General features: G+C 40.3%; 1 protein-coding gene across 1 annotated transcript; it reads right to left on the bottom strand.

Moving 5' to 3' along the window:
* Positions 1–592: 592 nt before the first annotated feature.
* Positions 593–27,873, bottom strand: ZBTB10 (zinc finger and BTB domain containing 10). Its single transcript, XM_027638803.1, has 5 exons — positions 26,662–27,873; positions 18,733–19,630; positions 8,932–9,105; positions 6,719–6,894; positions 593–3,299 (listed from the first exon to the last, which is right to left on the bottom strand). Exons 1-5 carry the CDS (start codon positions 27,583–27,585, stop codon positions 2,994–2,996), a joined length of 2,478 nt encoding a protein of 825 aa, XP_027494604.1. The 5' UTR covers positions 27,586–27,873; the 3' UTR covers positions 593–2,993.
* Between the last annotated feature and the right edge of the window lie 51 nt (positions 27,874–27,924).

Raw genomic sequence — 27,924 nt, 5'->3', positions numbered from 1 at the left:
AGACAAAATGAAAGACTGGGTATCTTTTCATTTGATAATGAAGACAGTTTAAGGGCATTAGTCTTTCTTCTTTTAAAAAGGAAAACAAATTTCAAAACAAATTAAAATCCACTGCCGTGTTACTACAGCATAACTCCAGCATTTCTTGAGGGAATTTCTAGCACAAACAGAAATCTTTCTACTTATAATAGTAAAGAAGCTTGAGTTGTCCCTCAAAAGTTAATTCTTCAGAAATTTACATTTATTATTTAGAACTACCCAATCAAATTAATGTATTTTAAATGACTTCTGGACAAGGAGCTCAGAAAATCCATTGGAAATGGAAATTCTTTTGGTTCTACAACACAAGAACAGTGGATCTCCATTAAAGTATTTCACATCATTTGCTAAAGACAGTCATCCCTCTCCCTCCAATCCTACCACGGGCAACTACATGCAACTTTTAAAAGCAAGCAGTTAAGTATTACCAAGGACATGATTGTCACAATGCAACAGAATATTAAGGCCAGTGAATAATAACTGAATATTTATAAATAACAAATGTCTATTAAAGCCTGCTTTTTTAAATATAATCGGAACAAAAGCACAACAATTCTGTAGTGTACCAAGTGTATATTTCAATTTACTGTATGCAGTCTAACAACAAATTTGGTCATAATTTACCAGATATACATAAATGATTTAAGTAGTAAAAGAAGATTCAATTCCAAGAGAATAAGTTCATACTTGAGGAAAAAACCCAACAAAACAAAAACAAAAAAAAAAAAAAAAGGAAAATACATTAAGAATGTAGAGCCAGGTCCAGTTTCTAAGTATTAAGTGAGCAGTATCCTAATAAAGCAGATTTAGGTGAATTTCAGATATATATATATATACTTATATATATAGACAGATCTACCAATTGTAAACTATGGTTTTAAAAGGGATAAACGGGATGGAAAAATCTTTATGCTATACTTACATATTCACAAAGCAGAACATTACTTTAACGTTTAAAATACTTTTTAATTCATATCATTTTTGCCCAACTAATTTCTACTTTGGACCCCACCAGGATTACACATTACTCATTTCAGTCTAGAACAATGAGAATAAAATGTATTCTTCAGTGTAAAAAAGGCACCCCACCCTTCCCACCCTCCCCAAAAAAACTAATCACGTCAGGTTTACAATGATGTGGAAGCTACCAATGAAACAAGTGGATGATAAAAAAAAGCATTTTAATTCCCATATAACTGTAGTTCAAACTTAGCTTCAATCAGCAAAAACAATGTCTTAACATTATGTTACTGTTCTATGGACAACAGTAAAGCTTGTCTCTTTAAATACATACCGACTTTGATCAGATGGAGCACCAGTAAGATTTTGTCTGTCAAAGCATAATTCAAAGTTATCCACACAACTACCATAATTTAGTTACCTGATATAAAATAGGAAAAAAATATACTCATTTTAAAATAAACAAAGTTGAAAAATATGGTGACCCTCAATTGGTTTTTATACAGTACTGTCACACTGGCCTAGCTATGTGTCATGATAAATGCTCTGCATATTTACTCATTGTGACATAATAGTACACCAGATGTATTGTTCCAATGATTGCCTGAATTTGTTTGCCTTAGGCTAGACAACACAGAGGAGTTTAAGGTGAAGGTGTAATGCCCTCCCCTCCCTATAAAAGGGGCCTGAAATCATTGGTACAATATTACAAGCTTAGGGGAAAAAAAAAAAAAAGTCTACATGACTACAAAAATTCAAGTTTCAATGCCTCCTAGAAAATCTGAAGCAAAGAGCATAGGGAGCATATCCTCCTGAAAAGTGGACAACTCAAAGAGTATTATTTTGCTTTGGACTTTTTGTTTTGCTTAAAAGAAATAATTCCAGCAAATGAGCAAATTAAATGTAATTGGTTTATATTAAATACTAGCAACAACCCATTAAGTACAAAAGAATAAAAAATAGTTTGTGTTCATTTTAATGATGAACGATGGGCAAAATAGCCTAGTGTTCAATTCACATCACAAACTAGCCAAAAAGCGGACAAGTGAGAAATTATTGACCAAAGAGTTGTTTAATATGACACTTTCTCCATTCCTTGTATTTTTATTTTGTGGGACTGAGGTATACACCAGGGAAATCAAAAAGTTTGAGAAGGGGCACCTTAGTGGGAAGAAACATTATTACATCAGATACCTTTTAGCATGACTGTTTCTTTTGACTACAAGTGGCACAAGAATTACCCATGCTCTGACCAGTCTATTATTTTCATTATTGGTCATTTCTTCTGCATTATCATTTTGAAACTGATGAATCAACAACAACCTTCTTTAAAAACAGATGCTAAATTAATGCCATTAACAACTTCTCCAGTGCTTATCACCCATACCACCTGCCAGCACAGAGCCAAAAGTTTTCAAACCAAATTTCAGTATGGTTTTGGCAATATCTGTGACGCATATTTAAATGATTGGCTTTCACCTCTCAGGTTATGGAAGGGATAAAATTTGTATGGCAAAGACGTGCTTGTGGAAAACGAGCCACTACCCCAAATTACCTTCGCTGACTCACTGACCATAGTAGAAGTGGATTTGGGAAAGCTGTCTTTGTATTTCCATACAAAGTAGTAATTTTCTTCATTCATGTTAACATGAATGTGTAACATAATTACAGTTACTACTATGTCTGAATAGGACCCAAGTAGCTATAGCCTATAAATAATAAAAAATACATTTTTCTTTTGATAACTGACTGTAGATGTGAGGACTCTGTATAATTCAACCAAATGGTTGTATGCTGTACAGTCCTGTGCAAATATCATAAAAAAATTAATAATCCTTTTTTTGCTATAAGGCTTTGACCCTACATTTTTCACAGCAATGTAACTACCATCCAGCCTGTACCATATTTCGCAAGCCTTCAGTCCAAAAATTCATATAGTCAAATAGTCAATCCATACAGTGTCCATTTGCAGCACCCTGAAGTCATATGCTCTGTCAGTCATCTAAAGGCATACAAACTTCCCCAGCTTCATCCCATCGGGACTGGTCATTCTGTTCTTCTACATCATCACCAAGCTCCTCATCACCTTCTCCCACTTCGTTTTCCTCATATTCTTCATCCCTAGGGAAATCTGTGTCCTGCACCTGGTCTGCTCCTTCTTGCCCTCCAGGCTGAGATTTATCTGCACAGTCTACACAAACTCCATAACGTCGTGATCCATGTCTTATTCCAACGCTGGCTGCTAGCATGAAAATCTTCTTACACACCATACACTTATACTTTTTATCCTTTTTATGCACCTGTGGAAGAGAAATTTTAACAGGTGAAAACACACATAGCAAGTTACATTTGCATACAGTACTAGAAAACTACTGTTAATAACAATAGTAATTACTAATACAAAAATTCTTTTTGAACATTTCCAAGAGATACTCAACACTGTTCAGAGTAAGAGAAGGACTACTAGAGATCTGTTTGTGTATTCCTCAACATACATGAGCTATTTCCCACAACCAAACTTAACACCTGCCTGTTCTGTATACAGGTGAGTGTTCAGTCCACAACTACTCACCCTACAAAGCAAGACTCAAAGGCAATGAGAACAGTGCTTACACTGCACACAGGATAATAACTCATTTAGAAAACTGCCTTTACAATTTTAAGTTCTAGAAATATTTAGATTGAGCAAGAGTTATTAAATTCTGTGTGAATTCAAAGAGCAAAACCCTTCTTCCATGACATCTTTATCCCAACGTAACCAAAACCAATATCAACTTTCCAGGTCCCTTTAGTGAGTTTTTTGTCTGTATGTGAGCCTGTGTGTGAAGTTAAAAGGTTGTTGTTGACTAATTTGACTAAATTTTAATTTTCAATTTGGAAGTATGTTACTTGTACATGTAACTGAATTCAGCAGCCATGTATATTAGTTATTCTCTATGAAAAAATTAAGTTGAAGAGTTCCTTCTTGTATCTGCTGCTTAAATATCTCATTTGAGGTCCCACTGAAAAATTGCCATTTTAGATACAACAGAAATTACCATCCAGATGAGGGGAAAAAAATTAGGTCAAGATACAAATAGTTACTTCAGTCCTGCTGTATAATCTGTAGAGCTGATATATGTGTTTTCCTCAGCCTCTAGACTTACATAAAGCAGAATGTTTGAGATTTGTTGAATGGAAAGGGGAGAGGAGGGGGGAAAAAAAGCAAACAAAGTGTTCAGTCTTCAATGGGGAAAGGACACTTCAGTTAAAGCACAGAACTAGGCTGAGCTCATTCTATAGTTATTTTCACGGTCTGACTTCACTTCCTTTCCTTAAGGGAAAAAAAAAAAAATCTGCTCAGATACTGCAGGACAGAAACCTGAAGTGCCACTCTGCTCTTCCTGGTAAACTGACCATCTCTCAGTGCTGCTGTCTTCTCCAGCAAGCTGCAAAGGAAGGAGCAGCTGCTGCATACGGCCATCAAGGAGGTGATAATGCCTCAGCCTCCTCTGCCACCCCATGGAGCTGCCCTGCACCATCACCACCTCCCTCACTGCAGTCACCTACAGGCTCAACAGTTCCTCAGACTCAGTAACATCACAGGTACTCCTGACCCTTTAGGCATCTAAGCCTTCAACACATGGTACAAGAGGTGAAGAAAGGCAGCAGTGGCAGGGTGGAAAGAAGTGTATCTAAGATTAGCGAAGTGCAGAACATAAGATGCTGGTTCAAAAATGTACACAGGAGCTATTAACATATGCCTTCATTACCTGTAGAGCAGTTCAAGAAACACTAAAAAATTACTACAGGGGTCTTATAAACATCTTCTAGAATTATATCCTGATATGACTCAGGTTATTACTTACTTTTAATAACATTACTGGCTAACAAACTCAATTTCATTATAACAGAAGCTAGAAAGGAAAGTTTGGAAGACTTTGATCAAAAGCTCTTTTCTGCATCCACATGAAAGCACAGAAGCTTTCCACTTTTTCTTATCACTGAGGAACAAAAAGCCAACTATAGGGAGGCTATGGAGACTTACAGAACACCTTTGTGAGGAGAGCAAAATGGTCCATTGATTCTAAAAGGACTGAGGAGAGCTACCAAAATCACAGAACCATAGAATGACTTGGCTTGGAAGGGACCTTAAAGATCATCCAGTTTCAATGCCCTGCCATAGGCAGGGACACCTTCCACTAGACCAGGTTGCTCAAAGCCTCATCTAACCTGGCCTTGAACGCTGCCAGGGATGGGACATCCACAACTTCTCTGGTTAACCTGTTCCAGTGCCTCGTCACCCTCACAGTAAAGAATTTCTTCCTAACATCTAATCTAAACCTATCCCCCTTCAGTTTGAATACATTCCTCCTTGTTCCATCACTACATGCCCTTGCAAAAAGCTTTTCTCCATTTTTCTTTTAGGTTCCTTTCAAGTACTAGAAGGCTGCAATTAGGTCTCCCCAAAGCCTTCTCTTCTCCAGGATGAAAAAACCCAAGGACCCTTCCTCCAAGGAGAGGTGCTCCATCCTTCCAATCATTTTCATGACCCTCCTCTGCACCCAATCCAACAGGTCGATGTCCTTTCTGTGCTGGGGACCCAAGAGCTGGATGCAGCACTCCAGGTAGGGTCTCAAAAGAGCAGAGTGGAGGGGCAGAATCACCTCCTTTGACCTGCTGGCCACGCTGCTTTTGATACAGCCCAGGATACACTTGGCTTTCTGTGCTGCAAGTTCACGTTGCCAACTCATGTCCAACCTCTCATCCACCAGCACCCCCAAGTCCCTGTCAGCAGGGCTGCTCTCGATCTGTTCATCCCCCAGCCTCTACTGATATGGGGTGTTGCCCCAACCCAGGTACAGCATCCTGGAGAAGTGCACTTTACCCCCACTCCATGTACTAACCTCTTTTGTTTATCTACAAAGCACGTTGCAAAATGAGATTTTTTTTAAAAAAATCACAGCTTGGAGAAATGTTATTACTTTTTCACCACCAATACAATCTTGTTCTTATTACTCCCCTAAAACACACCTTGGATTCTGTACAGTAAATATCATAATGAAGGCAATTTCTTACAGACTAGATACAAAGTACCTGCAAAATACCCAAGACAGATAACACTTTCTCTGGCTCCTCAGATAAACAAGTACTCAAGTCAAATCCTGAGTTATGCAACATGCACAGGACAGGGCAAGCTGAACTGCTGATTATGGCATTTGTAGTCTGTCAGACAGATGTTTACTTTCCACATCAGATGTTTTTCGTTCTTTGCTAAATCTTAAAGCAGATACTATACTATAGCATTGTCTAGTTGGGAAATAAACATTTCAGGACTACCTCAAGATATTGTGCAATTGCTGAATTAACAGGGTGCCCTCACAGAAGACGGTGATGCAGCATTATAGAACAAGATGTGCTATTCTACTGAGCAACACTAAGCCAAAACTGCCTTTTGTTATCTACAGAATACTTACATATACTGCATTTATATCATGTCACTTTCAAAATAATCTTGAAGTTAGTAGAATTCCAGTGACTCTCTTAATTGACACTGCATTTTCCATTAAGAATACAAGATGTATAGTTATCACAGAGAGATGTTTATCTTCATTCATTTTAGATTACAATAGAACAATTTACATTACAACAAATCAGAGAACAGCATTTCTTCCAACTACCAAAACATGCAAAAAAACCCAAAAACCCACTCGACACACATACACTTGCAATTACCTACCAAGGAATGTCTCTTTACATGCTCTCTTCGTGTAAACAGCTTCCCACAGATGTCACAACTGAAAGATCTCACGCCTGTGTGAATGAGCAAGTGTCTCTTTAGTGTTCTTCTGTATTTGGCTACATAATTACAGTGTGGACACTTCAACTTGTTCATGATTAAAGCAGAGGAATCGCCTACAAGATAATAAGCCATCAGGAGAAAAGATAATGAAACACACACACAAAAATATTTCAGTATGTTCTGCCTGTTGCACAAAAATAAACAGGTGTCAAAAAAATAAAGTACCCACATGACTTTTCATCAGCCAAATCAGGACAATGCCTGTCTGCAGAAATCACAAATGATGGTAAGTTCTGCCTGTATGGTCCTGCTAGAAAAACACCTACTTGTAACCAAAGTATTTTTACTACAGAAGTACAAATCAATTATCTGAAAAGTTGTCTTATTTCGTTAATAAGTTAACTACAACTTAGTGGTATTCCACTTTTCTAGAGGTCATCTATACCAGAAAACATTTTCTTCTGGATTAGAAACCCTCTAACTTTGCAGCATTTAGACAGTTACAATCTTCTCTCCCAATATTCTATTTAGAATTACGTGCAGTAACTGTCTGCCAAGATCTGACTTGACAAATCAATAAAAAAAGGTGTAACTAAGCAAGAATGAATATTGACAAAAGGAGTAGGACAAGAAGAGGTAGCATAATTCTGAAATAGCTGAAAAGGAAAGTTATTGGTTCAGATCTTATCTATTTTCTACTTTGGTCTAACAGTAGGAAAAAATTGAGAGCCGAAAAGAAACTTCCGTAAGTAGCAATATCTCACTTCTTCCTTATGATGGAGGGGAGCTCTTTACATATCCTTGCACCACAGGTAACACAGTTTGCTCAAAGGATATGTGCAAAACAGGTTTGCTACAGCTGCCTATTACTGTGTGAAAGAGAAGAACACAGGATGCTATGACATGGAGAAGGCCACACAGGAATATAAGGATGATTTTGAGAATATGATATTGGCTCAAAACATACTACAGGTGAGATAATTTATGAACATAATCATAACCATCTAGAAGCACCCAAAAAGCACTGACTCAAGCTACTATGATTATGAACAAGAGTTTCTCATTTTCAGGTTGGGAGAAAGAAAACACAAGTAATTGCGTGTTATGTGCAAGGGCCACAGGCATGGGCCCCAACTCATCTAGAGTTGCCTCCTCAGAGCTTCAAAATCCATCATAATAGGGAAGTCAAGTTTTGCTAACATTCAGAAGTTTGCTTTGGTATAGTGGAGCACTCAGGCAAGCTGCATGCCAACATAATGTCACATAATAGCTTATATGAAGAAAAGTAAGTCCTATGCACATCAACAGAGTTATAACAGGCAGACATCAGGGCTGTAAGATATATGGGGCTTTAATGATTTAACAACAGGTAGACCTCCTAAGACACAGGTTCTAATCCCTTGACTGCTAGCAAATTTCACCTTCTGATGACCCAATTTCTTCCACTGTAAAAACCCAAATAATTTAAAGTAAACTATAAACCACATCCCAGTAATAGCTCAAAGTTACAGAGAAGAGGTAAGTATTATTATTACCCAGGCCTTAAGATCCTCCTTTTATCCAAGACTTCATGTATTTTAAGGATCTAGCAACAATTGTTTTAGATGCAGTGGTGTTTTTGGTAGGTTTTCAGACAGAAAAATAATTACAGATAATTGCTTGCTTTAACTGACAGAAGGCGGCTTAATTACAGCTGCACAGAACTCAAAATCTTTATTGCAATGAAGTTTTTATTTTGATAGCGAGACATATGCCGAGATCTCCTTTTAAAATTATACTTAATTTCTTATCTCCATCATCCAAGTATTCAATTTCAAACACCATATATCTGTAATTATCTTAGAAAAGGGGAGGAAGCTATCAGGTCATTAAAGACTTCGGGTATCTTCACATTCAGACACAATAAAAGAGCTGACATAAATCACTTTCTGTTCTTATTCTTCCACACATTTGAATTCCTTTTTCTCCCTCTGAGGAAAACCTCATATTTACATTATCCAGAAAGGCAAATGATATGGAAGAAGATTACGTGTTTACATAATCTTATAAACCTTCAAACAAATTAAACAAATATTACAAGCAGTGACACAGAAGACAAAAAACCCCTATGAGAGGCAAAAAAGAAACTTCTCTCCATCAGATATACTTACCATTTTCCCAAGCTTCTTTTGGCCAAGATTCTGGCAGCAGTCCATACTTGAAGTCACCAGAAGTACCCGGCAGCAGTCCATACTTGAAGTCACTGGAAGTACCCGGCAGCAGACCGTACTTGAAGTCACTTGAGGTACCCGGCAGCAGACCGTACTTGAAGTCACTTGAGGTTGCTATTAAAGACAGTCTTACTTTAGCTTCCTGGGTTCTAATCAGTCATGCTGTTTAGCAAAATATGTATTGTTTAACTGTGACAAAGAAGTTTCTAACCTTAAAATACTAAGAGTAGTACTTTTTCACAGTATTAAATACTGAAACTAAGAAATAACTGCATTCTTAATTTTAATGAAATGAGATCACTGAACTATTCTCCACAGCACCACTTCTCCTCATCCAGAGAAAAATTCAAAGCTTTTTTCATACTACAGGAACTTTTATGGTAAGGATATTTATTCCTTCACTATTATCATGACAGGGCTACAAGGCTTTCCACTGGATTCTCTTTATAACTGCTTTGGGCGGTGACTTCATCTGGTCTGCCACAGGCAGTCTAGTTGGTACAAAAGTAAATATTTTCTACTGGAGGTATGATTTTTTTTTTATTGCCTTAAAATAACTCTGTGGTATATATAAAGTGCTTAAAATACCTTTATTTATGTAAAGTATCCTACAGCTGTGTCTAAACCCTTTTCTGAATAATCATCTCCACTACTCCATAACCACATCAACAGACCATAATTACTTGGAATATATCAGTTTAAAAGACTAGTTTGTGTATTTACATTTGGGCTTTGGACAAGATCTTCATGCAGTTCATGTTGTCTTTGCATCCACTTTTCCTCTTTAAAAGAACAAAACCATTCAGAAGTGATCAATGCCTCAAAAAGATCCTTGCTTGATCAAGGGAAGTGATTGTCCTATTCTGCTCTGCAGTGGTGTGGCCTCACCTTGAATACTGTGTGCAGTTTGGGGCACCACAATATAATAAGCATATAAAGTTATTGGAGAGTGTCCAAAAGAGTGCCATGAACATGACGAAAGACCTAGAGGGGAAGTCGTATGAGGAGCAGTTGAGGTCACTTGATCTATTCAGCCTGGAGAAGGGGAGACTGAGAGGAGACCTCATTGCAGTTACAACTTCCTTGTGAGGGGAAGAGGAGGGGCAGGCACTGATCTGTTCTGTGGTGACCAGTGACAGGACCTGGGGGAACGGCCTGAAGTTGTGTCGGGGGAGGTTCAGGTTGGATATCAGCAAGAGGTTCTTCATCCAGAGGGTGGTTGGGCACTGGAACAGGCTCCCCAGGGAAGTGGTCACAGCACCAGACCTGACAGAGTTCAAGAAGCATGTGGATGATACTCTCAGGCACATGGTGTGACTCTTGAGGATGGTCCTGTACAGGGCTAAGGGTTGGACTCGATGATCCTTGTGGGTCCCTTCCAACTCAGCATATTCTGTGACTCTGTGATAATTCTATACTTTTGTAACAAGTATGAATTACATCAGTGAACATGGAATCACTACTGCAGAGCACAAAGAAGAGACCTATAAATAGTACACAATGAAGCTGCACTAGGCATTTGACAAAAATTGTATTTGTGGGGCAAAGACCCTTCTGGCAAGAGTGCAAATCAATCTTGACCCCAGTTTTCAAGACAGGAGTCTGTTGGAAGACATGAACTCATAAATCCATTACCTTCCTCAGAGGCAAACAGATGTTAAACAAACAACCCACAGTGGTAACTGGCAGACTTCCTTTATCTGTCTGGATGATGCTTGGGTCCTCACACTGGATTCCTAATGTCACCATTGTGAAAAGTCTTGAGAAGGGTTTAATAGTAAATAGATGCATTTTTGTTTTCAAGTCTGAAACTGTACCTTTTACAAGGCCAAAGACTTTTTTCTTTATCCCTACACTGCTCATTCTAAGGATTTTTTCAGGAAAAGAAATTCCCTTAGGGTAAACTAGAATTTCATGCAGCCAGTAACAAGTTGCACACTCAAACACTCACAGCTTACAGTTTTACTGGAGAAAAGTACAGATTACAAATCCTCACAGCATTAGACATATATAGTAGTTTCATTTACTGCTCAGGCAGTGTTACAGCTGGCAGCAGTGGTTTTGTCTCCAACATAAGACAACAGTTCAAAAGGATATCACCTAACAAGTAGGAAGCTTATAATTCTATCCTATCCATTGGACAATGGCAAATGACAAGCAAAGCTGAATCACGACTGCCAAACTAGGCATTCCATTCGAGTTTTAGAAAACAAGACCTTGAGTAGATGAAGGAAAAGAAATACCAGTATTTTAGCCCATTCACCTAGCTATTTTGGTATAGAAAGAAAGAAGTGGAAATGGGAAAAAAAAATCTCTCCTTTAAGAAACAAAGCAGTGAGGAAATTTTTTTTTTAATTACTGACTCTGATAGCTGTTATATCCAAAAGAGGCAAGAACTCCTTATGCTAATTTGGACTCCAACAATGGCATCTCACAACAGCTCAAGGAATAGAACACAGATACCCTACAGACATGCCAACTACACATTCCTTTTAGGTGAGCAGCAAAACTTCCTTCTGTAATACACAAGAAAGGATTAGTGAGGAAGCAACGTGTACAGTTCTGGAAAGAGCAAAGATGACTTGGTCTCAAGGCTAAAAGCCTACAAATAAAAACAGGCTTCAGGATCTAGCAGAGGAAAAAATATAAAACAATCTTCATAATCTGTTTAAAATATTAGATTTTTTTCTTTATAGGTTTTTCCCCCTGTAATAGAACTGACCCAGCTCTAGCTGAACAGTGAAAGGTCAGCAATGAAAATATTTCAATCACTTTTCCCCCTCTTGTGGGAGAACTACTTTTAACATTAGCAGACCATTTATGCACAAGGCTGGTATTGAAGTTTGAGGGAAGTTAGGAGCTCAAATCAGTGCACAGGTATAGATCTTAGCATAAAAGACTCAGTACAGAGCCAAACGGATTTAAGAGGTGTTGTCTAGTGTAAACAGTAGCTACCAAATCTGTCTACTTCCAATTTGAAGAGAAAACCTACTATAATGTGAAAGAACACCAGCACAGATACCACAAGAGATAAGAGGTTGCTACATACACTTCAGTCCCTGCATAGTACAGGACTAAGTAGATAATAATTAAACCTAATGCTTATTCTTAGAATAATTCGTTGACCTAGAAAACCTACTTTCTAGATTAAGCACACATATAATGTGTTCAAAACAAAGCCACGAAAAAGGCATCTCTAACATCTAATTGCTGATCCATACAGGTAAGACAGAAATTACACAGAGACTGGAAGCTGGAAGTGCAATACTTGGCCTCTACTAGCTTCCCCAGGTGGATGTAGAGCTGACAGTCAGGTAAGTTTCCAATTGTAGCTGAGCCAATTATAAGGTGTTACAGACCCCTGTGATTCTTAACATCTCCAGTTCCTCCTCCCAGAGGGCCACTGCCCTCTGAAATCTGCTTGCAAAACTGTGGATAGTCATCATCTGACCTGTTCTGGTCAACTTAAACCCAAATGATCTTGACAGGAGACTGAAAGCAGCTATGTATATAGTTGTACTGGAAGACTGGGGGTGGGGTGCAAAGGGGGAAAATACAGACTGCAGTAACGCAGATCTTCAACACAAAATATAAGCAAAAAGCTAATGAGAAGAAATGGTGTTCTGTATCTGCAGACCAAGCCATCTGACCATGACTTCTCTCTGATCTAAGGATACCTTTCTACAGTTTAGTTGATTTCCAGGAGGTCTAAGTTAATGATACAAATATCATTACCATTTACCCAAATATGAAACATTTACCCATTCTTCTAGCCTGCATAGGTAAGAGGCTATCAGCAACACGATCTTAAAAAAGCAAATCAACAACAAACCTAAAAATAATAGAAAAAACCCAGAATCCAAATAAGCTGATTAAATATCAGCTCTAAAATTTTCAAGATATCAATCTGAGAAGACAGTCCAAAATAAAATTGTGTGATAAAGTTAGTGCTGTAAAAGCCTACACAACCACTTAATTGTATGTTCTACTGCATTTGTTCTCAGGAAAAAGGATAACCAGGAGTTAGAAACACCGATTTTCAGTTTTGAAGGCAAGAGGTAGGGGAGCATCACCAGAAAAAGACAACATATCTGAGTCAGAAACATCCTTAGTTTGACAAGTTTCACTCTTTTTCTGTAATCAGAAATATGCTGATCTGGGGGAGAAGAAAAGGGAGACATTACTGACTAGGGAATGATTAAGGAAGAAGATCAATTACAGAAGTCACTGAACAGGTCATTAAAGAAAGGGATATGGACATAGAGTGAGCTCAGGGAGAACTTCTCTTCTCTGTATACATATTAGTACTAGAAATAGTGCCAAAATAAGAGAAAAGAGAATACTACTATTTTTTCTACCAGCTTTTCTGACACTGACTGCTGATTTAGATCAATTAAAAAAAGACAGAAACTAGACAGGATAAGCGATTAGCCCACAGCTTTCAAGGATTGTAAAGAAAGCAGTGGTAATCTACTGATACAATCTGGATTGCTATTGGAGAGCTGGATTTGTTGGTTACTTTAGGCAACATGACAGAAGAAACAGCACTGTCAACACTGACATACTAGGAAGGTGGGGGAAAGAATATCTTTCACTCCTTTTGTTCCCAGAGTATTTCTCACATCTTTAACCCTGTTTCTTCTGAAAAGGATTATTCTGGAAGCACATTATTGCTCAACTGCCTCTTGCAACAGAAGGTTCCCCCAGACACTTAAGACATTTTGCCAATGCAGTCTTACTAATAACTTTATCTATTGCTCCCAACTGCTCTCCATTTTTATTTCTCATTCACGAAAAAAAATGGTATATTGCCCTAACTTTGGAGTCAGATCTAGCACCAACTAATCATCTGCCAGATAACCACCAACTGATGCCAAACATATCATCCACTTGCTTTTCAACTTGCTTACCAAGGGAAAGCTGTTTTGCTGACCTCTCTCCCACAAAGGCTACACAACTGAAACACAAGATATTAAAAAGTTTCCTCATCCACATGTGTGGGGGAGTCAGTTGCTCTTATGTACCATCTCAACTTATGGAGTTGCTGCCATCAGCATCATCACTATTTTATAAGTGAAAAAAATCAGCACTTCAGATTGGTTTTTTTTTTTTAAAGTGAATGCATTGCATGAGACAAAAAAGAAAAAAGCTTTTCAGGCAGAAAAGGTCTATAGACACCACAAAACCTTCTTCCCCAAACCATTCACAAAACAAAAAAACAAATTCACAGCAGTGAGACACAAAACATTGCTTCATGTTGCACGGTCAACGACAGACCATACCATGAAAATGTGGGAATCTGCTTGTCTTTGGAATCATCCCTAGGAGAAGTAAATTTAATGAATGGGGAAGAGACTGACCCTCAAATGCTGTGCTCTCTTTAGAGGACTTCTAAAAACCTACAAGGCCTTCAATACCAGATTACATAGGGAACGGGGCAAAAAAGAGGTTAAAGGTCCATCAAGGAACTTAAAAATCTTTCAATAGGGTATCAGCTGGAGATCTGAGGAAAATCTGGCTGAGAGTGACACTACCATGGAGAAGCAGGAAAAGTGCTTAGTTTTCTTAGGCTATTTTTTTTCCTTTGTAACTCAATCAAGTCAGGTTTATCCCTATAAGAAATATATGCATTTCCAGATAAGTCCATCAATCTTGATTTCTTCAAAGTTACCTGTCTATAGTGTAAAGTCCTAATCAAGTTGTTATGCTCCTCCCTTGCATCATAACAAAAACTGTGACCAGCACTATATTTTTTGTAAGCAGGTTTAGCTGGCTATTTGTATCCTTCTGAAAAGTAGTTGCTTCTACAGCAAACTGAATTAAATTCCTTAAGAATCCGTACAAAATCATTCACAAACCCTCTTGTTCCACAAAAGGGTTGCATTCATCTTGCACTTGTTATCCTCTCCCTTGCCTCCACCACAATACATGACACAGCAGTAACTGGCCTGAAAATCAAGGTAACACATAATCCAGTTGTAGCTTCATAAAGCTATTGCAATATTGCATACAAGTCTCCTAAAAAATCAACACAATCAGCTCTGGAAAGCATGAGCAATACTCCACAGCTGTTCTGAAGCCTGAGGAGAGGACACATATACTCCAAAACAGGCCTAGACAAAAAACATATCAAAGAAGTGATGAAAATTGACCAAAAAACCCGTAAGAACCAACATTAAGAATATGATTAATTATATTCACTGAGCTTTTATGACCTGGAAACTGACTATGAGATGCTGACTGACTGCACAGTTACTTTTACCACAGTAAATGGTTAATTGTAGGATGCACAATGGCTATAAACAATAAAGACTTTTTTCGCAGATTACCAACTAGAAGGGAAAACATGGACATAGGCAGTAACATTCAATATTTTAGTGAAACAGCTACTTGAATTAATATAACTAAAACTGGAGAAGTCTTGAAAGCTTAAGCAAAAATAAGTAAATACAAGATGGTACATGCAATTTCAAATCCATTTCAACTTTATGGAGCTTTTCTGAAGTCCATCAAAGTGCTACTTTTAAAGAGAAAGTGTTAAATATAAACCTCACTGGCAACACAGGGTAAAAGGAAGAAGCTGACATATCCTTACAGATACCTGTAGGAAAACTCACGTTCAGCAAGGAGCAGTTTAACATGTTTGCTTCACTGGGACAAGAGGGGTAGCAGATGGTTCAGAAAGCTTTTATTGTTTATTACTTAATACTTTTCTAGCTGTGCCCAACTGGGAAGTCCATTTACTACAGAAATCAAGGAAGTGGTTTTTGGGATAATTTTTTTAGTGAGAGGAGTGTTCTTAAATAGGCTTCTACCATATCTACAGTATTTTTTCCCCCCCTCACAAAAGAACCAGACCAACCAAAACCATAATCAAGGACACAGGAACTCACTTTGCATGTAACTGACAGCTCACAACCTCAGCTGGTGTTGGTTATTCCCATCAGAACGTGACAAAGCATAATAGTAGAAGCTCATTCTTTCCCTTTCAGCAACCAAAGAGACAGTGCACTTTTTAGTTCTCATCATAAGAATTTGCTATTCTTTATTTTTCTTCTCACAGCATTGTCTCGTATCTATTCCAGATGATACTTTCTTCTGCATTTTTACCTCTCAGTGCCTATATTATTTTTGGTAAGCTTTTCATCTCCACAAGAAATTTAATCCAAAACTAAAAAGTTATCGTATAACCTGCAGGTTACTCTACAACTCATTCTTGACATTCTTCCAACGCTCCACTCCTCCCTCTTCCACCTTTTCTTGGGCATAGAGGCAGCAGTTCAAAGAAGAATGTTTGAGAGTGGAATCTGCTTACAGAGCAAAGAGAAAGAGGTAGCAGTAGAGGAGAAAGAACACCAAAGGCTAAAACACAGAGTATGGGTGAAAGCAAGCTATTATACCAAGCCCTACTTCCAGTCACTCCTTGCTTCACACAATGTGCATGCAGAGAAGAACTTCATAAAAGGTGTAATTGCAAAAATATTAGACAGGGCTTCCAAGAGTTCTAATACTGACAGAAAATGTAATTATGTACTTGGGAACACATATGCTCTGAAAATACCAAGGAAATTGTTAGTCGATGGTATTTTACAGCTCAATAAAATAAACTTCCCCCTTCAGTCACAGAACTTGAAATGGTTTTGGACAGACACGACAGCACACATTCACTGTGTCCCTAGTCTCCAATACAGCTCTCTTCACCAAGATGCTACATGGAGGTATTTGGTAACTTAATTCTTTAGCATAACAAGCTACTGAAAACCTTGGTGCTTCTGTCAAAAAAAGTCCACAAAAAATAAAACAGAACTAAACTTGTTTAATCATTACTGACTGCCCATGTCCTCTATTATTTCTATAAGAAAGCTCCACAGAACACATACGAATTCCACAGAAGGCAAACAAGTATTTCTTTCTGTTGCTAGTGACATCACTTAGTAGACATATTCCCTGTATTTCCATTGGTAAAAGAGGTTGAATAACCACCCCACAGAAATCAAACAGAAATCACATGCTAAATTGTGTCAGAAATTTGATGTTTGTGCAATTTATATACAGGTTCTCAGCTCCTGCTCCAGACTCTTATTCATGCCACTGCAACTATATCAAGTAGTGTAGCCTAGCACAAGCAGATTTGTTGTGTGGGTGCTGAGGACTCAACATCCACACTATCCAGGTCTAAAGGTGCTTTACTAAAGGCTAGATCTAACCCGGTGCTTTGGATCTGAGGTCTGTTAGCAATTGGCATGTTTTTGAAACATAGTTTCTATTGTGATTTCAGCTTGAAAGATCCTGTACAGTCTAGGAAAGCTTAGACAGTAAGAGAAGATCAGGAAATTCACTTTACAAGTGCAGGTTCCCAAGAGTAGCTAAAGCAGATCTACCCACAGTTGAGAGATGAAGGCTTGAGATAGGCAAACACCCTGAAGCATTTGCAAGAACAATGTTAGCTCCTCAGTACAGCTGCTTCTCTGGAGCTGCTCTTTGTGTCACACTACTTGCTAACTACAGGAAGGTATCTTGTACTGGAGGTACACATCCATAGTGCACAGCAGTGCAGACTAGGACTGTCATATGTCACCAGCTGGCACAGCACAGTGGGGTCACCACGTGCCCACTGCAGCACCCCTGCTTCTCTATGGCCTCCAGCCCCATAGGCAGAGCTCCTGGAGGAGACAGAGGACATCTACGCCACCTTCATGGTTCCAGCAGGCATATATTTTAACCTGCATTAGAAACAGACACATCTAAAGAATTTAATTCCAGCTCTGTCTCAAATCTATCTTTAATCTGATTCCTAAACTGCAATACGTTTTCAAAACTGCTAATCTGTCAGAAAGTGATGCAAATTACAGTAAAGGTAAATGACAGTATTTCAAATACATACTTCAACTATTCATACAGCATAATAATAATTTAAAAAACAAAGCCCTGGATGTAATTACACTGCCCCAGATCGCAATTACACCGTGAGCAGTCTGCTGCTTATAATTCTTTGTGTGACCTTATTTGTTTAACAAACAGATATTTAACCCTATTCTACCATTTACATTAATCATAGATCCTTAAGGAAAAAATCCTATTAACTCAGTCACTCCCAGGATTTGTTTAAAGCATCGTTTAACAAAAATATATTCCCGTCTAATATATGCCATTGTGGCATCTCTGTCCAATGTTTCACAAACTTGCTTTAAGTGTTTCTAATATAGTAGCCAGGATTACTCTGTCTTGTAGGTTCCCAGACACCCCTATAATAAAACTCAGCAGAATGCTGACTTCACTTTCTGAGTGACGCTCAGGTGAAGGAGATTTCTGGAAAAATCTTTCTCTAGCGTAGGGCAGGAAATTATAAAGGTCCCTGCTCTCTCTCTGCAACCAGCTAATATTCATTAGCCAACAGTTATCACTCCTTGGTTTTGTGCCTAATAGTCACCACAGATTAAATGTGAATGTAAGAATTTTAGTTTGTACCAGCTGATAAAGATCCCCAATTCAAGTACCAAATGCAAACAGCACACTCCATCCTGCACAGCACAGCACTGCCATTACTCTTTCCAGCAGAAGATCACTGCTGTGCCCCAAGGCAGAGAATCAGATTAATGATTCAGTAACGTGATTGCTGTGCTGACTTCACTAATCCTATCCAACATACCTTTATAAGAGTTACACTGTCAGGTACTTCATTCAATACTTTACTCAGTACTTTAGTTTTCAAATAACACGATCACATTAAGCAATATTTACCTGCTTCTTCTTTAATAAATGACAGATCTTCTTCTGGATATGGGACTGACGGTTGCAACACTGAGCAATCTTCTGAGTTCTCTTCAGTATTAGGTGGTATATTATAAATAAATCTCTTTGCAGTTTGGTTTTTCCTTCTTGCTTTTCCAGGTTCTTGAACTGATTGTCCCTGTGCACCCATGTCATTCCACACAAAAACTTTTCCCTCACCTTGAGATTCATTTTCAGCCATTTCAGGTGAGCTGTCCTGGACCCAACTGCAGTCATTCATTTGGTAGCTTTCCATTTGGCCCTCGTCAATTGGGTAGGGATCGTTCTCAGTTTTTATGCTACTTGCCAAGTTGGTAAGGTTTCGTGTTGCCCAGAAGCTGGCAACTTTCTGATCCCTTGGAGACAAACCATCCCTACTAACAGATCTTCTGTTGTAATCCACAACAACGGTCTCTGGAGCTTCTGATTTTATACTTATGTTTAAGGCATCTTTAATGAAGTTGCGGCAGGACTGGACAACCTCCGTCATCTGAAGGTAGCTGGCCACCGACATCACTTCAATGGCATTTTGGCTCGTAAGCACGAGGTTACCAGAATATAAGAAGTCCAAGATGACAGAAAAACCTTGAACAGCAACAACGTCTAAATAGGTAACAGTGGTTTGGTTCCGGCTTTCTTTGTTTGTAAAGCAATACAGAGTCTTAAAGAAGCGGCTGCCTGCAACCAGGATGTTCTTGTGAGCTCTGAAGACCCTCCCACTCACCACAATATTAACATCACAAAGAATGCCTTTCTTCCTCTGCTCGTTGAGCTCTTGCAGGAGCTGATAGCAGTAAGAGTTCTCGTTTGGCCTACTGTTAAAATCACAGTATCCTTCATTGTTCAGTTCTGATGGTAACTCCGCCTCCTGCCATTAAAAGACCACAAACATAATTAGTGCTCAGTGAACGCTCTTCTTAATCCTCCAACACTACAATAAGGATATGAAAATAATCTTAAGAAGATAATTTTAATCAAACAATTTTTTGTTATTTATGTTCTTGGTCACAAAGGCAGACAGGAATGTGTAATTAACAAGCTATTTTTGAAAATTAAGAGTCATGATCTTGTTCTGCACCTTCCACCCCCCAATTTCAAACAAAATGAACTAGTAGATTTGCCTTGAGGGCAAAGGAAGTGGAATTTCAGGCAAAAGTAAGGAAAGATTTAGTTGAGTGTGAGGTACTCGTTATTCTTAACCCACGTATATAAAAGACTCAGGAGCCTCTCTTTCCAAAGACTTAACCAGATGATTCTTACATATCCAAACACTTATTCTTCCCTAGAAATCTCCACTTCAACAAGTAAGCAGAATCCTGGTAACTGACTAAATATTTTCTTATGCTGAGAGAAGAATACCTAAGGCTTAGAGCTGTATCTCCCAATCTACCTTGAATGTTTTAAAGAAAACATGTTGCTGGAGTAGATATAATAGCAGATACATTTCTTATACAGTTCTACAAATTAAACATTTACCGTCTACTTTCTAACTGTGGCAGGTTTAGGATTAAACAGAAACAGTATCACATGGCAAGTAGACAATACTGCAGATGACCAAAAGAAATACTTAAGCTTCAATTAAGTTACTTAAGTAAGACTTTCTTGAATTAAACTTCACTGAAACTTTCCAGTGGCAACACCTTTAACTGGTACATATTTTACAGATGCAGCCTTTTTAAGATGTGATCTCAAACACAGCTTCAAAATGTTGCTAAAAGCTGACATTATCAGCCAGAAGTAAGTCGTTATTAAAAATTAGTTCAGACGGTGAGAGGCTGGTAACCATCAAGAGATCTGAACTGGATTTCAGAGCATTTAGAAAATGATGTTTCAGAGCTGCTACAAAGCAGCAGCTAGGGGAAAGCAGAAAACAACACTGACTGGTATACTTTAGACCATACTTATATGGGTTGACATATGCTGCCATCAAGAGCAGAGACTACAACAGAGTCTACTTTATACTGGATCTCTAATATTTCTCTTCTTCCCTAACAAATAAGGAGAGTTCAAAAGTGGATGGTTCCAATATGGTTTAGGATGAGAGAAGGTCAGATTTTGCAAGCTACAACACTATTTTCTCCCCACATTTAATAAAACATCTCACTGATTTGGGAGCTAGAGGTACTGTTAAAGTTCAACAGCCTCAACATTATAGGTCAAAATCAGCATTAAGAAGGTAAATGTTAACACTGTCATGACCCCATAATCTATACTGGGGCTAAAATATATGGTGCAGAAAAGCACTACCCTTAATTTGGGACTACGGTAGAAACGAGTTATATATACTAAAAAAGTAGTTTTCTACCACACAGGAATTAGTAGATTAAATCACCTCAAATCATAATCCCAGAGTGGATCACTGGAATGACAACTGAGGCTGTAACTACATCTAAAATGCTGTTTACATCTATAAGCAGCCAATAATGCCCAGTATACCCAAAACAGAAACTGTGCCATTTCAGCATCTCCTGAGAAATAATTTCAGTTTGCAATCACATTCAAGCTGCTTCTGAATCTCCACCCTTCTCAGACAAACAGTTCAGTGAAGAGGTAAGAATAAAAGCAATTAGGCTTCTATGTAAAAACAAGTAACGGTTCTTTATGCAACGTCAGCTTAGTTTTTTCTGTGTACTCTGATAAACCCCAAGCACTCCTTCAGATCAGAGCTCTGAAACAGAGTATGCCTCAAACATATGACAGCCAAGTCTGTCACTCTTAGTTCTCAGCAGATTTCAGATCTGGACTAGCTTCCTGTCAATCCAGCAATGGAGCACTGCATAGATTCAAAACACCAATTACACTGACGTTGGATCAGATTAAGATGAAAATTATGGTACCCTGAAGTGTTGTCACTCTCGTCAATCATCAGTGACTTGCACCTCACACAGTAAGTGTTAGGTAGATGCTATGATAGCTGCCAATTTCATTCTCTGAGAACACGTTAAATACCACATAAATTAAAAAAAAAACACACACACACAAAAAAACAAAACCAAAAACAAAAAAATATCTCACAACAATCTGCAGCAGTTCTTTAATTTTGACAAATGTCTGATTAAAGAATGGGTATAGAGTACATTTTAACTGAGCAAGTATACATACCCAGTCAAGCTGGGGTGAAAAAAAAAAATTGATTCTTACAATGTGTTTTTTTTTGTTTCCTGAGAAAAGGATAAGCCAGCATGATAAAGAAGATGCAGATCACAAATGCAATACAGAAACGCAAGACTGAAATCTTAACTTATGAGCACACCAGAAGGCTGAAGGGAAAAAAAGAGATATTACATAACTGATGTCCAAGCTACAGGGGTGTGTGTTGGGGGAAGAGATCAGTCTCACAGGTTTACTGAAACATTTTTAAAACTAACTGCAGTATTACAAACAACTGTTTAACTGCTGGTATGGAAGCAGCTAACCCTAATGCCACAACTCAAATGAAATAAGAGTCCTGACATCTGAACAGTTACCAAACATATGTACACCAAGTGTGACAAGTAGAATTGACATTTGCTATGAGAAAAATGAAAAAAAAAAAAAGAACAAATTATATCACTTAGAGTGTTTTAAACATTTGTACAGGAAAATATACTATACAGTTCAACAGGAAGCAAGGTGCAGAAAATAATTACAGGAAAACAGCATATTTGCAAACTTCTGTTACTGACACAGTACATCCTCTGTTCTATTTTTCTGATGAGAACCACAAAGTAAAGGGATTTGCTTAGATGTAAATTACATTTTCAGAATACAGAATGTATTCCCATCACCTATCTCAATGTCAAACCACCTTATCCTTTTAATAAAAACTAGTAAGAAATGTAAGATAAGAATCAGCACAATTTCATTTCAATTTATGAAATTTACTGCATTCTAACTCAAAAAATTCTTTCTGTGGGTGAGACTGAGAAGCAGTCTAATAGAACAGAGACTACTCAATGAAACTAATACTATGCTCAGTTTTGAATGGTTGAGATCTCCTGAATACACCCAAAGATGTATTACTATTCTATATGTATAATTCAATAATTAAACTTGCCTAAAAGCTAATAGGAGCAGAAACAGGTGATCAAAAACTGTTATAAGAAACTTGTTTTTCTTTCTCCTCCTGTTCCATCAGCATACTCTGTCCCTCGGAGCAAGAACAGCAAGAGCAGGAAGAAGAAAAAAAATACCCAAAACAATCTAACCACAGATTCTTTCTCAGCTGTATGTATATGAAAAGTGATTATGCCACATTTTTGTAATCCCATCCCCACTACCACATCTTACTCTACAGCAGGTTCCCTATGCCCCCAAATTAATTCTTGTCCTGACAAATGGATATTCCAACAAAATAAGCTATTAGTAGCTCCTTAACCACATGTAGCTACAGAGGAAAAGGATCTCAAAATGATGCCCCGCTGCCATTGTACAAGCCACAGCATCTCTCACAGAAAACTCAGCAATTTAAAGTTGTTCCATTAATATCAAATTGAGGAGTTCAAGATGAGGTAAAAACACTACATGAAAATACAGTAAATAACAGTACTTACTCTGACTTCCTCCTCAACATTTTGCTCTGCTAAGAGTAAGTTAAGAAGTTAACTTAGAACACTGTAATGTAACTCTTACATCTGAAGCACGACTTACATTCATCACTGCTCATATAAAGCAAACAATTACAGTTCACATGGAAAAAATAACACATCAAAGGCCTTCCTCCTTTTGGAGAACTTCTGCTTTAAACCAATATGCCTGTTAGGCTGGAGAAAGCTTTTCTGGCAGTATTTCCAAAGCTTAGCTTCAAATTATGTCCAGAGAGAAAATGTTTTAAGAAGTTGGTTTGAGGGTAGGAACCCCCAGCAGCCAATAAGTCTGCATTTGATGGATCTAAATTCATCAAAGAATTAAAATATTTTGCAGTGGTTTCCCAGTAAGTATCCATTTCTTAAAATTTTTGCAACACAACAGTCCATTTATTAAAAAAACAAAGGTAATTCAAGCTGATGATAGATTTCCTTAAGCTTTAATATGGAGACAGATTATTTTAAAAACTGGAATAGAAAAAAAGCCAAGAATTTGGTCTTAGAGAGAAGTATCGGCTGACAGCTCAATACCCTTGAATTACAGCAGCTGCAACCACTTGTGATGTATTTTGGCATTCCAAATTAAATGTATCCCAAAAATAAACTGAAATCATCACTCATTTCTTCACGAGTGTAATATCCAACAGACCTATAGAAACTTCCACTGCTTTACTGTCTTAACACCTACAATTTCCTTTCTGCACTTGAACAGTGGCACTTTGCCATATGTTTATTAGCAGCTGCTAAACATGCCCTGCAGTTGAGGCTTGTCAAGTCCAGAATACATGTGTGCTGTCTCTAACACAAAGGCTGAAAGATCTCTCCAAAGTTTCATTAAATCTAAACGGCTTTGCTGTCTCATTATGTATGTTGGAAATACAGTCAGGGTACAAATTACCTACTTTTGTTCCAAAGATCTGGCATCATGGCATTAAGGAAAAAAAATGGGGCTATTGTTTTGGTATTAATTTAAACATACGTATCAAAAGAAATTCAAGTGCCATTAAAAGTATGAAAGGATATGGAAATTAAACATAGAAGTGGAAAGAAAACAGATTCTTAATCAGATTTTTGATAAAGCAAGTGTAACCTGGAAGTGCACCACAAAGAAAACTACACTGACTCCTGAAAAAACGCAATTCCTTCCCTCCAAAATGTAATTGCAGAGGGATGCACAGAGGACTGTTTTCCACTTGAAAACACCAATCTCTGTACAGCCACCTTTATCCAAACCTTATCTTTAATACAATGCAAAAGAATCACTGACTCATCTATCCTACCATTTAGTTTATTATTACAACTACTACAAATACTTTTTCTTAAACCATCAGTGAGCAGAGGCTCATTTTTACAAAGATTCCCATGACAATGAAAAGTCTTCAAATAAACACAACCTTCAAATACATACTTATATTAACTCTTAGGCTACCGTGATAACAAGCCAATATTCTGTCCTCCTTCTGCCCTCCTGGTATTTAACAGTTCTACAGCAGACTGGGGATAGGAGGACAGAAAGAGGAAACTAGTAAATTAACTAGGAAAAAATGCTTGGAATAGGTTTTATTTAAATGCACCTTAAATGGAGTGAGAAAATTCCAAAGGCGGCAGGAATTAGCAGCATCTACTAAAACACGGGAGGCTACACAGTGACAGAACATACCTCTACATGGTTAATCATTCACAACTCAAAGTCAGGAACTAGGCAACAAGACTGTAAGGAATATGTTGTGATAACATTATGCAAAAATTAACATTTTCAGATATAAAGAGGTAAAAGAAACTAAGAATGAAAGTTTCATAATTAGAAACAAGTTACCGAAAGTGTGTTTGGCTAAAACACTACAGAGTGAACAGCAAACGCAGATTGGACGACCTCCTGCTGTGAAAGTTACTGCCTTAGAAACGCACTCACTGAAAAGGCAGTATTAATCACGAAGGTGAATGCTGCATTTGTAAACCTAAAAATAATATTTTTGATAACCTGTATTTATGCACCATAAGGTTCTTCTTGCAGTCCCGCAGCCGTTTCACATAAAACTCGTGTACCTTTTCCAAGTAGCTCTAAGAAAACCTGACGTTCACCTAACATTTTATCAGTCATCCTGATATCCTACCCAAACATTTGAATCACAGCTCTTGTCCAAGGTACCCTGAGCTCCTTAAAGTGCTCAAGCATTAAACTCATTATAACTATCGCGTTACATTTCGGGCTCCAGACAAAGCTATACAACCAAGGTGGGTGTCGTAATTAAAACTGAGTTCTAAATGGGGAAAAACGGAGCGATGGGGGATTAATTCCGGCTAACAGCCTAACAACTTAGGGACTAGCCTAACCTGAAGCACACTAGCTAATGCCCGGAGGCAAGTTTAACGCCAACGAGGCGATCGAGCGAACGAACTTTCATCCTAGGAGAAAAGGCTGCAGAACGCTGCGGATTCCAAACGCGTATTCTTTAGGGGCTTTTCATCCACGTATGTTCTAGAGCAAGCCCTGCCTCATTCGTGAGAGCAGCCAAGAAACGCGATGATTTTAAGTTCAGCCAGAATGGGAAGAGTTTCACTACTCCTAAAGCGTTAGAGGAGCCCTGGCATAGTAACACGGCTTTCAGGAAACCGCATGTTTATCTCAAACACACACCAAGCGACTGCAAACTTCTTGCTCAGCAACTCAATCCAAAGCAACGCAATCGGCAAAAAAAAGATTTAAATGCGAGGAACTTGAGTACACGGAGTTATCCGATTAGCGCACCGCGGCCGTACCGCTAAGCGCGGTATCGCAATTCCAATTTCACGCTATCGAGTCCCAGTTTCACAGGCGGTCGCTGGCCGGACACTGCCCTCCCTCCGCCCGTACCGCAGGAGGAAGTTGTAACGAGCGTATTTAAATCAGTGCTGTGACACTGGGATTGGATTCCTGCGCAACTTTTTTTCCCACATCGCCCGTTTACCTTCACGAGATAAACAGATGAACGAATGGAAGCGGCACACCCCAGCGCCAGACGGATAACGGGAACCGGGCACAGACACGAACAGCCACGGCTCGGGCTGTGTTTGTGTGCCTGCGTGCCACGTGCCTGCCCGCATCCAGCGCGACAGCCGCCCCAAATCCCAGAGTGAGGGGGCTCCTCTCCCGCTCCGGAGTCGGCGACCGAGAGCACTGCGGTGTGCCCAGCCCGCCGGGCAACAACCGCCACCATGGGCAGTCACGTAAAAAAAGTTCACACACGTGGGCACGGAAAATCCCCACCTATACGAAAGGGGAAGCCGGGACCGCCCCGTCCCTCCCCGCCGCCCCCTTGCCCATGCCCGTGGCTATCCCCACGCCGCCCCGTACCTGCTCGGCGCTGCCGGGCTCGTTGAGGCGATGCTCAGCGGAGAGGTGGTGCCGCAGCAGCAGGGTGCGCTTGTAGTTGCGGGTGCCCTTGCAGAGCTCGTCGTGCCCCCCGGGCAGGGGCCCGCCGGCCATGATCAGCTCGGGGGGCGCGGCGGCGGCCGCGGCCGCAGTACACCAGGCGCAGGACATGAGGCCCGTCTCTTGGCAGTAGTAGAGCCACGGGAACTCCTTGAGCCAGGAGCCCTGGAAGGAGATGTGCAGCTTCTGCAGCAGGGACTTGGGCCTGGCCAGCGGGAAGTGCCTGATGCTCTCCCCCTCGCCACTGCCCTCCGCCTCGTCCCCGCCGTCGCCCCCCGACCGCCGGCTGCTGCTACAGCTGCCGCCCTCGGCGCCGCTGCCGTCGCCCAGGCTGCCCCCTTCGCCGTCCTCCTCATCGTCGCTGCTGTCACTCAGCGAGCCCCCGTCCTGGACGAGCTCCTTGCCCTCCAGCAGCCCCTCCGGCTCCAGCCCCTCCGCGCCCTCCAGCTCCATCTCCTCGTCCGCCCCCCGCCCATTGAAGTGCTTCCGCGGCCAGGCCGCGGCCTCGCAGCCATTGTTAGCGGCGGGGTGGGCGCCCAGGAGCCCCCCGCCGCCGCGGAAGGCCAGAGTCCGGCGGTTTCTCTCGGCGAACATGGGACCGGCGGCGGCGGGGGGCGACGCCGCGTCCTGGGGCAGCAGCAGCTCCTTCTCCTCGGTGGCGGCGGCCTCCAGCTCCTCGGCCTCCAGCCCCTCCAGCTCCGCCTCCTCGTCCGCCCCGCGCCCGTTCAGCGCCTCGGGGTCCTGCCGCTCCCAGGCCTCGGCCCCCGCCGCCGAGGGGGCCGCCGCGGGGGTGACGAGGCCGCCGCCGCGGAACGCGAGCGTCCGCCGGTTTATCTCCGCGAACATGGCGGGCGCGCCCCGCGCCCCCCGCCCGGCCGAGCGCTCCGTCCGCCGCGGGAACGGGGCGGGGGAAGGAGGCGCCCGGCTGCCGCGCGGGGGCGGCGGCCGAGAGAGGCGAAGCGCGGCCGCTCGCTCCCCACTGCCCCGGGTCCGGCCTGGATCGCGGCGGGCGCGGGGCTGCCCACAATGGATCCCGCTCGATCGCTCGGCGACGGCGCTTCCGTCCCGACAGGCCCCGGATCGGGTCGGGTGGCAAATGAACAACGGGCTGCGCCCACAATGCACCGCGGCCGCCGCCCGCCGCCGCCGCAGGGGAGGGGAGGGGAGGGGGGGCGCGAGCGGGGG

Source organism: Corapipo altera, unplaced genomic scaffold (genome assembly GCF_003945725.1).
Source record: "Corapipo altera isolate COAL_440 unplaced genomic scaffold, ASM394572v1 49, whole genome shotgun sequence".
Taxonomy (NCBI): Eukaryota; Metazoa; Chordata; class Aves; order Passeriformes; family Pipridae; genus Corapipo; species Corapipo altera.
This window is presented reverse-complemented; position numbering and strand designations above follow the sequence as displayed.

Bases quoted from the DNA above. Each gene is read 5' to 3' on its own strand.
- ZBTB10 (XM_027638803.1), bottom strand. From the start codon at position 27,585: ATGTTCGCGGAGATAAACCGGCGGACGCTCGCGTTCCGCGGCGGCGGC. The intron at 19,631-26,661 runs GTACGGGGCGGC...TTTTAATGGCAG, and splicing joins AGCCCGGCAGCGCCGAGCAG to GAGGCGGAGTTACCATCAGA. The intron at 6,895-8,931 runs GTAAGTATATCT...ATTATCTTGTAG, and splicing joins AAAAGAAGCTTGGGAAAATG to GCGATTCCTCTGCTTTAATC.